Source organism: Numenius arquata, chromosome 4 (assembly GCF_964106895.1).
Source record: "Numenius arquata chromosome 4, bNumArq3.hap1.1, whole genome shotgun sequence".
NCBI lineage: Eukaryota > Metazoa > Chordata > Aves > Charadriiformes > Scolopacidae > Numenius > Numenius arquata.
The window spans coordinates 57,662,223-57,675,081 of NC_133579.1; the positions used below are offsets into that span (position 1 = coordinate 57,662,223).

The 12,859-nt window shown below is 41.8% G+C and overlaps 1 protein-coding gene across 1 annotated transcript; it reads left to right on the forward strand.

Moving 5' to 3' along the window:
* The first annotated feature begins 3,296 nt into the window (after positions 1-3,296).
* SERPINB5 (serpin family B member 5) lies at positions 3,297-12,202 on the forward strand. The gene is made up of 6 exons (XM_074146942.1): positions 3,297-3,470; positions 6,056-6,193; positions 7,233-7,350; positions 8,745-8,887; positions 10,341-10,508; positions 11,810-12,202. Exons 1-6 carry the CDS (start codon positions 3,297-3,299, stop codon positions 12,200-12,202), a joined length of 1,134 nt encoding a protein of 377 aa, XP_074003043.1.
* Positions 12,203-12,859: the final 657 nt, after the last annotated feature.

Below are 12,859 nucleotides of genomic sequence, written 5' to 3' on the forward strand. Positions count from 1 at the left end.
AGCCCCAAAAAACCCAGTTGCCAAATAAACCAGTTGCTTTACCACATAGATCCAAGAACATGTGTAAGTTAATTAAAATAAAAATAAAAGCATTTATTTTGTAAAAGGCCTTCTTGTCATGGTTTAACCCCAGCTGGCAACTAGAACCATGCAGCTACTCACTCACTTCCCTCCCCTTTTCCCCCTTAAGAAGGGATGGGGGAAGAGGGCAAAAACAAGGAGGGGAAAGGAAGAAAAGAAACCCCTTGTGGGTTGAGATAAAGGTAGTTTAATAGAAACAACAATAGAAAAGGAAACATAATGATGATACTACTGCTACTACTACTACTAATGACACAAGTCACTCTCACCTCCATGTGAATTGGCACTGTCCTGAGCAGGGATCCTGGATTCCTGCCCCCCGCCCCCGGCTAACTCCAATTTATATACTGAGCATGACAACTGTGGTGTGGAGTATTTCATTTGGCCATTCCATTGTTCTGTCTATTCTTCTATGGGAAGCTGAAAAAAGTCCTTAAATAGTGTAAATATCACTTAGGGACAACTGAAACCAATAGGTATTATTGACTGCCCTTTCACAGCAATCACTAGAAAGAAAATTAACTCTTTCCCAGCTGAAACTAGGACAGTATCCACCCCTTACTCCGTATAATTTATATCATGCCCAGGCCTTTTACTTTTCATAGTCACCGCCACTTTCCTGTCTTTGAAATATATATGTACACACACATATACAGATATAACTTCCTTAGTCTGTGGGCTATCCCTCTAAAATTCATTTAGTCCATAACTTTGGGCTCCATCTGTCATAACAGTCTTTCAGAGCAGGAGAGTTGGTATGTGTGGTGTTGAATGGTGGCATGCTGCATCTGGAGCTCGCAGCTGGTGTATCTGGCATGGTCCATGCCTGCCGTCTGTGGGGTGAAGATGTCAATCTCAAGAAAGTTACCAGGAACCAATTGCTGAAGTCAATTCTGATTCCATCACCATTGCACTTTGCTCAGTTTCATCAAAGTTCGTTCTTCATTAATTTGGGCAATTCTTACTGTAATACTATTGATATAGCATATAGCAACCATTGTAGTGATGACATATAGTGGTAAATTAGCAATTAATATCGTACAGTTTAATTCATTGGCTATTCTCACACAAAATCAAATCCCCATGAGGTACACATCAGACTTCCCCATCCTCTTGCAGCAACCACCAAGCGCACCCAGGCCCTTGAGCAAAAGCAATCCCAAGGATGGGTTTGCCTTCGCCCATGGCAGGAATAACCCAAACTGTTCTCCCTAACATATTTTTCATGTTCACTGCAAGGACTTTATCCCCTTCCACAGTATGTAAAAGTTCTGATTGGGCAGGGCCAGCTCGATTGACAGATCCTCAGGTGTTAACTAACCAGCTGGCCTTTGCTAAATGTGCATCCCAATGTTTGAAAACAGGGCTTTATGAGTAAATCAGAGTGTTTTCTCTACCATGTCACAGGCAAATTATGCATCCATTCTGTTACTCCCATAAAAATGCATAAATACCATGGATTATTTGGAAGTCATTCACTATTGTCGAGTACCACAACTGCTCCACAGTGTCTCTGTACAATGGTGTCGGACGCCCAGCTAAGTTTGGGCAGTATGACACATGCAGTCAAATAGGAGATTGTTCTCATTCAAAATGCCTTTCCAAACCAGCATGAGAGTGAATGGTCAAGAAAGGTACTTTGCTGAAGACAATTCCCTGCCCATATGTTCCCTCTTCACCTTTCTGGTTTCTCATATCTTGCTGCTCTCACTCAGTGAGATCTTTCCTGGCTAGGATGTAAATGATATGAACTAGGTAAGCAAATGTTTAAGACTGCAGTATTAAGGAGACAGTTATTGGAGAGAAATCCCTGTTCTTAAGGTGTTTCTTAAAAGATTAGCAAACCTCCTACCAATGTAAGAAATAACTGCCTTTTCTTTTTGTAATAGGGTAAAATAGGACCCCTAGATCTTCAGTGTCAGAGCTTGAAATGCAAATGCAGATAGGTATGTGTCTGGATAAGAACACACCTTTTAAAATCACCCCTCCACACCATATTTATTCCACTATTTTTCCATTTTTCCTAGAGAGAGCAAATGCTGGCGATACCTTTTAGGTTCTGTGCAAAATCTTATGCCTTTTGGAGTCCCCCCCAATATTCATCTTTTCCGTTTCCTATATGTCGCTGTCAATAGCTTTATGGAGCTGTTTAACACCAGTTTTAACAAGCTGCCTTTTTTAGGGATACATGATTTTGGGGGCAGAGTAGTGTCAAATTCACTATACTGAAGGGGTCGTCTTCTGTGCGCTTGCTGGTCTAAAGCCAGACTTGTGCTATTGGCTGAAATTCTGTGGTTCACCCTTGTTAACCTTGATTCTACAGAAATGTGCTTACACCAAAGTGCAATTTCAGGTATGTGAAAGCAGCCTGGAAGATGGGAATACTCCTTGGCTTTCCCAGAGTGTGGGCTGCAGCAACTGTCCCTTGGGCACCACCCATCCCATTTCTCACTGCACAGATCATCTAACAGCCCTGTGGCAACTGCAGTTATTAAGAGTGGCTAGGAAAATATTTGCAGTTAAAACAATGTAAGTGATGAGTGGGCACACAGCAGTATTTATTTAGGAGGCCTCCTTTAAGTTTCAAGGGCATTCTAAACCTACAGGACCAGACAGCTTTCTGGAGACTTCTAGCAAGGCTAGGGAGAATGGGGAATCATCCCTTAGAGGAAGGACACATGCCAAAGTTAAAGCTTTAATGAACAATTAGCCATGAAGCAAGAGACAGGAAAGATTATGAGACTATTAAAGGTCTGTCTGTGAGCCAGGAGAGCCCAGAGCACAGGCAAAGTACCTTACAAGTTCACATATTTTAAAAGTATCAATTAAAAACAGATTAAATTTATATGTGATCCAATTTTACTCAATATGCATGGGTCACCCTGACCTACTCAGATCTCCCCAAGTGGAAATACTGGCTCTATGTAACACGTGGCATTGCCGGCTGTCACTTGAAGAAGATGGCTTTTACTGAACCACTCACATTTCCTTGGATGGACATGGATGAGACCTTCCCTGCCTCTCAGGAGCTGCTGGTGTGCTCTGAAGCTGAGTGGGGGTGATCAGATCCTCCCCTTCTCTCTCTGTAGGTTCAAGCTGCCCAGTTCCCATACTGATGTCCAGTAAGGAAATCAGTGCTCTGACCCAGCCCCACCGCAGCGGGAGAAAGAACTATACTCTTTGAACCATCTCTCTTTTCCCTTTTCCGTTTCAGAATGACGATGGATGCTCTGCAACTAGCAAACACTGCCTTTGCAGTTGACATGTTCAAAAAACTATGTGAGAAGGACAAAACAGCCAATATTATTTTTGCCCCACTGTGTACCTCAACGTCTCTGGCTCTGGCATATAAAGCTGCGAAAGGTGATACTGCAGACCAAATGAAAAAGGTAAGCTGCCAGCATCCTGTTCTGTGGCTGAAAAATTATATGGCTGTTGGAGGTGGCTTTCTTACTTATTCTTGTTAATATTCTACTGGATGTCTGGTTCCTTTGTAAGGCAGGCTGCAAACCATCCATCTGAAATTCCTGAACATTTCCACATTCCATGGATGCAGGCAGCAAAAGATGTTGAAAATCTGGCATAAAGACAAAGCTTTCTCAAATGTGCACAGGGTGGAAGGGGACATGGCAGAGTCCTCAATGGTTGCATTAAAGCCTTGTCTCCTTTTAGCATAGTGTTGATTGTGGCTGCAAGCCTTAGTCAAGACCACTGCATACGCTGGATTTGGTTTTTTTTCATTATTCAAGAATTCCTAAGCTTTATTGACTTGGAAATAATGTTGCCATTATCTGTCAGCAGCAAGTATGCTTAGCAGCCCTGTCCTGACATTTCCCCGTTCTCCCAAAATATGGCTAAGAGGAGGTGGATGCAGAAGAGGGAACAACTTCAACTATGTTTCTCCTTACAAGCAGCTCATGGTGCTCAAGGGGTTTCCAACACCATGATGCAGCATGGCGGTCATGATGCAATCAGTTTTTCACGCTTACCCCTTGGTGCAGCGTGGCAGCCTTGCAGCCTCTTCTGCTGCCTCTCTGTAAACAGAGATTTGCGTAATTCCTTTTTATCCCAGAGAGGGTACCCATGGGTTCTGCAGTTACCTAGAGGTGAATGAGAAGCAAATTCAGTATGCATTTATATGCTGATTATCACCTTGCTCTGGAGGATATTCTACATATGTAAATACATTTTCCTCCTTTGGGAATTCCTCCCTGTACTTCCTCATTCACTGAAGGTACCCCCAAGCACAGCCTCCTGTGCCCCCACTCATGCCACAGATTACAATGAGTCCGGTGCTATTCACAGAGGTGCAAAACAATATATCCACAAAGGTCTTCTTGGCTTTGCAGATTTTTCCAAACAGGATCATTTAAAAAAAATAAATTAAAAAATGAACTGCAGATCTTCTTTTCTATTAATTTAAATGACACTTTGCAGCTTCCTCACCATTTCAAAATTCAAGCACTGTCTTTCTAATGGGAGAGTTCAAAGTATTAACTTGCCCTTAATTTCATTTTCACCTGTGTCTGCAATTTGCTTTGAACATCCCATAATAAGTTAATGTACACATCCACAAATGGAGTTCTGTTACACAAGCACGTTTATGTTTCACATTTCTCAAGCGGTATATAAGTGCTGACTACAGATGCTAAGGACAACTTGGTACATTTTTAAATGTAGTATCTCCTATTTTCCACATCTGTTCTAGCTTCTGCCTGCCCCTGAGTTCATGCTTTTGTTTTAAATACTGGATACCAAAGGAGCCAGATTGGCAGTCTTACTCTGGAATATCAGTTAACAAACTTGTGCTAAAAGCTGTCCCAGGTAGAGAAGTTGCAGCAGTGTAGCTTTCTCCCCAAACCACTTCCAGGCACAGCAGCTTTCTGCACTTAACATGCTAAGAAATTAAAGTGTTGGAGGAAAAGGAAATAAGTTGAGAAAGTTGTTTCTGAGAAAATGACCATGGAGTTTGGCTATGAGAGATGTGCTGGCGCTGTGTCCTTGGGAGCTTATTTCCTTCTGCTCCCACTGAGCAAGGAGAGGGAGGACACAGAGGGGTGGCTGAAGCAGAGCAGCAATTTGTTGTGCCTGTGAAGATATGAAGTGTTCAGGGAGAAAGAGCAGGAGTGAGGGACAAAGGGGAAAGACAGTCGCTAGTGCTTGCTGTGCCTCATGCGGGAATTTGAGACAGGTGAGGAGGGTCGGGTAGGCTGCCTGTAATGAAATAGCCACAATCAAAGACCTTGTAATAAGAAGGCATAGAAGTTCAATTCATATTTACAGGGTTATTTTCAAACAAAACTAGCAGGAACCTCTCACCTCTGGTGCCTAAAAGCAGTGAGTTTTAGGTCACCCCAGAACTTCCTAGAACTGGACTTGTCATCCCCAGGAGCTGGGAGGTGGCTGTGTGTGGGTCAGCAGCCCTACTTCCAGCTCATACTTTGTCTACCAAAACAGACACAGTTATCTGATCAACTTTTGCTGAAATACCATGTGATGTCATGTGTCAGTCATAGCAATGAGAAAACTTGATGATCTGTTAAGCATTTTTAAAGGTGTAGCCCACTTCTGGAAAGGAGACTAACTGGGACCCTCATTTGTCTGGCTTAAAAGCTCCAGGTTTTTGGGCAGGAATGTAAGTTTGGTGAAAACATTATGATGCCATACTGCAGAGTTTTAGTCAGCTAAGTCCCATCAACAGCATGAACAGGTCTATTGCTTTGGACTGCTCACAGAAAAGAAACACATTTGGTTAAAGTTCTGGTAGGATCAGGTTTTTAGATTTATGTCAGGATGTCAAATAAATAAATGAATTTTGAGTAACAACAGTGAGGGGCTGTGTTATTAGCTTAAATACAAAAAGCCAGAGCTCTGGTCACAAACTAGCACTATTTTTCGCTAAGCTGTTAAGAACATTTAGATAAGAAGTGAAAAAAAAAAAGATGCTTAGTATTTTATTATGTTTATTTAACAGGTACTCCATTTACAAGATGTCAAAGATGTTTCTTTCGGGTTTCAAACGGTAACTTCAGATGTTTCCAAACTCAGCTCTTTCTTTGCACTGAAAATGGTCAAACGGCTCTTTGTAGACAAGTCTCTTAATCCTACCACAGTAAGTACTGCAGAAAAGCCCCAGTGCTATGAATTGCTTGGCCAGCATGTTGACGGGTTACGGTGTCAGACTTCAACATTATTTAAAATAAATTTTCTCACTTTTGGCTGTTACTTGACTAGATTCAGATGATGAACAACATAATATTCTCTGCTGCCATGCAAGTTTGTAGGAGGATGGGTGTGCTGCTTGACCCCAAGCTATGCAATTATTACAACATTTGTAATTCTTTCATTAATATGCTTTAGGTCAATAGGCTCAGTAAGTTTTGAATGCAATATAACTTCTGTGCCACATCAAGGTCTCTGCATTGTAAGTATGAGAGAGAATGAGTTTTAAAACAAGTTGGTGGTGCAAGTGTGTGTCCAGTTCCCACACCCAAGTAATTACTGCATAAGCTGTAGTTTTCTTAATCTGTTTGAGGAGGCAGAACCAACACAAGTGAAAAAGGTGTTGTTTGGCCTTATAACTTACGGACCTTGCAAATAACTGAGAAAAATGTGAGTTTTTTTCTTCCCAAAGTTGCCTTTGAATAGGGCCCCAAGCAAGGGCAGCAGCAACATTAAAGGGATGTTTCAGAAAACTCACATTGTGCTAAATGATGCTATAATCAGATTGCCTGCTGTTCAGCCTCTGCTACAGCAAAGGCCAATACCCATCCACAGCAATAAGCGCCTCATCTGGTGACGACAGACATGATGTGAGCAGCCTGTGGCTTTTATCTCCGTCCTCTTGCCCAAGTCTGGACTGGGGGTTGCTTTATTTTTTCAAACTCTGGCAGCATGCTCACTCCTGCGCTACCAAAGTTACTTTAGCTGCTGTTGTGGGGCCCCTGGACTGAAGATACCCTTGGGAGCGATGCACTGAATGCAGTTGTGCGTCCTGGTTGTCACCTGCTGTTATTTGTTAGTGGTCCATCATAATAAACTCCCCAGCTACCCCTTGGTGAAGCTCGGATGCTGATGTTGCAGGCTCTGTAAAGAACCATTGAGTGTATGGCATTTAACCAAGCATGACTTTGGTACCTTGTGTCTTTCAGGACTTTGTCAACTCCACAAAGAGGCCTTTTCCATCTGAACTGGAATTAGTGGAGTTCAAGGAAAAAACTGAGGAAACCCGGCAGAAGATCAACAAATCTCTTTCAGAGCTAACTGATGGTGAGTACTGCTTAACCTTGGGGATGCTGTTTGCCTCTTTGAAGAAAGAGGTCTTTGTCCTCGTGACATCTCTTTACTAATGTCTATAGAAGTAAATACATAGTGAAAGCAATGGGACTAGACCTATTATTTGGATTCATGAGGACTAGACATGTCAGCCTGTTTTGAAATCACTAACTTGACTACTGCAGCACTTCTGAAGGTGGATATGTGAGACTGATCTTGCATTAGCCTTGGGGAAAGTTGATGACAGCTTTGACTGCAGCAAGACAGTTTGGGAGCACGACAGAACCTGGCTGTGGACCTTCACAAACATCTGACATCAATATGTTGATCCCAGGCCCTGATTTCCTTTAAAAGTTTTATTCTAATGGGAAGTACTTGCTGGACTCTGAATTTCAGGCTGTTAATTAATAGTGCAGCTCAGCTGCTTTGCAGCTTTTGCAAGTAAAGGTGCCACAAGTGGACCTGTGGCTCTTATTTGGAGGTGACCTCCTGTGGAAATGGGGCTGCGGACACTTTTACCACAGTACCACTGAGTCACAGGAGACACACACCAGTGACTGTGAGGGTCCCCGAGCTGAGCTTCCCCAGTCTGTGGGGGCAGAGGTCCGGCCCTGGCCCATGTGAGCACGCAGTGCCCATAACCGAGCCTGTTTGCAGCTCTGGGGCCAGTTGCTGCCTGTTGCCCTCGTGTGGTATGAATATGAAAACATGAGTCACATCTGGTCCTTCCCAGGCTGGCACAGATGTCCATGTGGAAGCACCTTGCCCTGCCCGTGCCATTTCGACATGAAGGCAGGACTTGCCTCCCCAGTGCTCTGGATTCAGTGTCTTTTGAACAGTCCTTGAACAGGTCTAAAACAGAGCAAGAAGGGGATGACAACATTTCCATGCTCTTTCTGAAGTCTGTAGCAGTATTTGGTTATGAAATGTAATCAGACCAGTATTTGTTGTTGTGGTGGTTATTTTATTCTCATGTATCTCTCTAGAAATGAGTAGCAGCTAATCTGGAACTTCACTTCAAGTCTAGCTCTCCAAATGACAAATGATTTTTTGCTTATACCTGTTGAATTTCACTGAGAATTCAGTACCTTCTTTAAGGTACTAAACAAGAGCAGTAGACATGTTTTTGATTCCATGCTATATAAGCCAAGAAAAAAAAAAGGTCATTTGGAAGATCTGTCTTGATCCCCAATCCCACTTCAAACATTAAACTGCTATTTTAAGTAAGTACTTCTTTTTGAAATGTCCCATTAGAATTAAAATCTCCTATTGGCGAGGTGCAGGACACAACTAATTTAATTCAGTGAAGTGTCTCCTTATTCAGTCGAAGCAATTAAGAGATCGATAATGTATTGTTGTGCTAACAAGCGGCTTAAACCTGTTCGCAGGCAAAATGGAGAATATTTTGAATGAAGATAGTGTAAGTGACCAGACTCAGATCCTTCTAGTTAATGCAGCTTATTTTGTCACTAACTGGATGAAGAAGTTCCCAGAGGCAGAGATCAAAGAATGTCCTTTTAAAGTCAACAAGGTAAGTTCTGAAAAATAAATAGGGTACTGTTTCCACTCAGGAAAATGCAAATTTTGAGCTAAGGAAATCTCAGTAAGAGAAAATGAGAAATGTTTGTTATTACCATAGCATTCTTAGACTCTTTTTCTAAACATATATGCTGCTGTGAGGGTCCCTAAACCAGTTTGCTTGTCATGTTATAAAATTTTGCGGGTGCTTTCACATCCATCTTTCAAAGGCCTAGTGTGAAAACAGACTGTCCTGTTAGTATATTTAGCTGAGTACAAGTGACCAGAAGGTGCCAGTGCCTGCAACAAGGGGATGCACATTCTCATGGGTAGCTGCTTCCAAGAGATTGCAGCCTGTACCAGAGGCTACGTCCCAAAACCAGCAGGGGTAAAGCACAAAACGTTGCATTTCTCATGGTTGCAGAGCTAGCAAAACACCTACACTCATGAGGTGTCTTTCAGTATACCCCTTAGGTGCCTGGCCCTGTGCTTTCCTCCCCAGGGATGGCAACCCATCAATCTCCGGGACTCAGGACTGCAGCCCTCTGCATGTCAGCCCTGCTTAGCCATGAGGGCCAAGAGGGTGCAGCACCCATGGCTTTTGCCTTCAGGAATCTGTGACCAGTGATGAATATTGTGCAGCTTTAAACCAAGATATAAAGCTGGGCAACATTTGTGATATGAAGAGATTATACTCCAAATACATATATATATATATACATATGTGCATGAGAAAAGTTGGAGTTTCAGATTCACTGAAAATATTCATAAATTGCCACATCAGCCACCAGTTTCAGCTAAAGTTTTTAAAATTATACAATAAACAATAATTTTTTTTAAGTGAAACATCTCAATTTTTGTTTTCCTAAAATAACATTTTTCTACTGAATTTGAATTTTAAAATGAGTTTCCAGTTGAACAGAACAGTTTGTAGATTTTCCCTATGAATTAAAGAGTTTTGTTTTGTTTTGTTTCATTCATAAAAAACAAAGACATATGGCTTTAGGTAAGCCTGAAATTTCTTCTTATTCTGTTTCAGCTCCTGAACCAAAATATCAGTTATTCATATGAACAGCTTGACCTTCACCGTTGAGGTGTGCTCAGTGCTTTATACTTACTGGCATTACTATGCCCTGTAGGCAGTATAGTTTGTAGCACTCAGTGAAACAGGCATGAAGAGCCAGCAATATTAGGTAAATTTCTCTTTTAATGCACATCCCCAATATGTTGCTATTGTGCTAAGTAGACTTCTGTTCCATTTTAATTTGGAAAGCTGCCTGCTGTAGAGAGCCAACAGCTTTCACTACAAGGGTTTCTTAAAGCTGGTTTCATTACTTATGAAAGCCAACAAATTCTCTGATGGTAAATCAATGGAGCACTTACGTGCAAACTTAAAAGCTTTTCTCTCTTGGCATCTTAGTTGTGAATTAAAATGAATGCTAGATTGTTTCCTCTATGTTTTGCAGACTGAAACTAAACCAGTGCAAATGATGAATCTGGAAGCTACTTTTTGCCTGGGCTATGTAAAAGACTTAAATGTTGCCATCCTCGAGCTTCCATGCCTTAACAAACATATAAGCATGCTCATTCTGCTGCCCAAAGAGATTGAAGATGACACCACTGGCTTGGAAAAGGTGAGAGAAAAAAGTAAAATTGGTATGGTGCTTCCCTTGGAAACAGCCCACTTACAATGCCATATGCTTATGGAAGGTTTTTGTTATTTAGATGCTATGTAGAAGAAACAAAAAGTAAGTTCCCTGTGAATTTACCTTCTCATTCTGCATCTCTGTTCCTGATGTCATATTTGTGACATCATCGTTTCCACTGCAGCCAATTGTGAGGTCGTGAGCAAGACTTTGTTTTAGATAGAGCCTGCAAAGAAGGTAGTATAGAGTGCAGAAGGTGCCCATGGTGCACTTTAGGAATCTCCATCTATTTGAAAATCTGGCCCAAAAAATTGAATTTCATTTAAAGATTTTTGTTCTTGCCATAATGAAGTGCTTAAACTCATATTTACTGGATACTTAATAGTGCTGACTTTATTTACTTTCAAGTCCTCATTTTTTTCGATTGGCATGTATCTGTGATTTTTTTTTTTTTTTTTTTTGCTAAGGTCTTACACTTCTCTAGGTTTTAATTTTGAGCAGAGATGTCTGAAAGGAGCCGTTTTTATTACAATTGCACAAAAATTTGAAGATTTCCTAAAGAGCAACAATTTCTCATGTCATTTCTCTATGGAAATTATAGAACATATTTTCACCTCTCTTCAAAATGTAAGGATTAAGAGACAGATGATCATGCAAGTCTCCTTTGCAATTTGTTGTAACTGGCCATAAATTTTCAAGGCAGAAAGACTCTGCTCTTGGAGCTGTATGGTACTTGGATACGTAGGAGTAAATTACAGAACACGTGTATCTTAAAATGCAAGTGAAGCCATTCCTAATCCCCATTTGTTGTGCCTCAAATTCTGCCTCCTTACCCCCTAGTTCTTAAACATTGCTCAAACAGCTGCATGTTTGATTGAGATCAGGCTCTGGAGTTGGAGTCTTTTTCTGTTCCAGATACCAGCAATTTCATTACTGTGTAGAGTCAGGAATCAAGACGTTTGGATTCACCAGTCGGTTGGGTGGGAGCTGTCTTTCTCAGGTTCCTCCATATGCTTGTTGAGGTTATTGCCTATCAAAAGCTTGTAAGAAGCTAATAGTCAGAGCCTGTGCTTTCATGGACGTTGCCTCCTATGGATTAAATCATACTTGCATCAATATAGCTGAGAGTGTTAACACTGAATGCTACAGCCGTGAATTCAAAAGCAAAGGTAGCCTTTTGGGCTTTGTTTTTTGGGACTTGATAGGAGTGGGAAGTTCAGGAATGGCCTTTTTTTTTTCTCTCTTCCTTGGACTGCTTATGAATTTCCTCTGTTCCTTTCTGTCTTCAGCTGGAAAAGGCGCTCACCCCTGAGACATTATTACAGTGGACCAATCCCAGCATGATGGCCAACACCAAAGTGAATGTATTTCTTCCAAAGTTTAGCGTGGAAGGCAATTATGACCTGAAGCCACTTCTAGAAAGCCTGGGCATGACAAATGTCTTCGATGAGAGCTCATCAGATTTCTCTGAAATGTGTGAGACCAAAGGTGTGGTTTTGTCAAAGATCATCCATAAAGTCTCTTTGGAAGTAAATGAACAAGGTGGCGAGTCCCGAGAGGTACCAGGATATCGGATTCTGCAACACAAAGATGAATTTAAAGCTGACCATCCATTTATCTTTCTGTTTAGGCACAACAAAACTCGCAATGTGATTCTTTCAGGCCGATTCTGTTCCCCTTAAGCAGGGCACATTCATTATGAAAAAGCACAATTACATTTATGGTGGTGCATGTTCCTGTAAAGCTTGGCATCCTGACTAGTACCTTTGAAAAGAAATCTAAGAGGTTCCTATATCAGCTGGGTAAAACAAGGTACTCTACATATGCAGCAGAACTAGTTTATCTCCTTTTGTTTCATCCCCTTAAGCTGAAGGATTCCCACTGTGAAGAACACATCGTATTTTACTGAGAAGTATCCCAGCCTCAGAAACAAGTATATTTTGTTCCTCTGTGACACCTTTTCCCCAAAAGGAAGTGAACTGAGAGCCTGGTTTTGTTAGACTGGGAGTTGAAAAGGACTCTACATTCCTGCTTCCTAGTGACTCTCCCTCGTGACCCACACTCTGTGGATTCCTACTGCCTAGAAGGGGAAAATGTGGACATGCGGTGTGACAGCCCTCTCCTTGTACCTGGCTACACCCTGGTGGTCCAGGGTGCTCTACCGGACCCTGCTGTTGCTCAGTGAAATGGTGCCCAGGTTCTGCATTGTAGCTAGACAGTTCAGGCTAGCATCAGAGTTTGCACCTGTGGAGCAGCAGCTGCACTGAGACCTATGGATTCAAGAGGCAATAATCATGGTGACAAAATGTATTCCCAGAAGACTTTTCAGCATAAGCTAC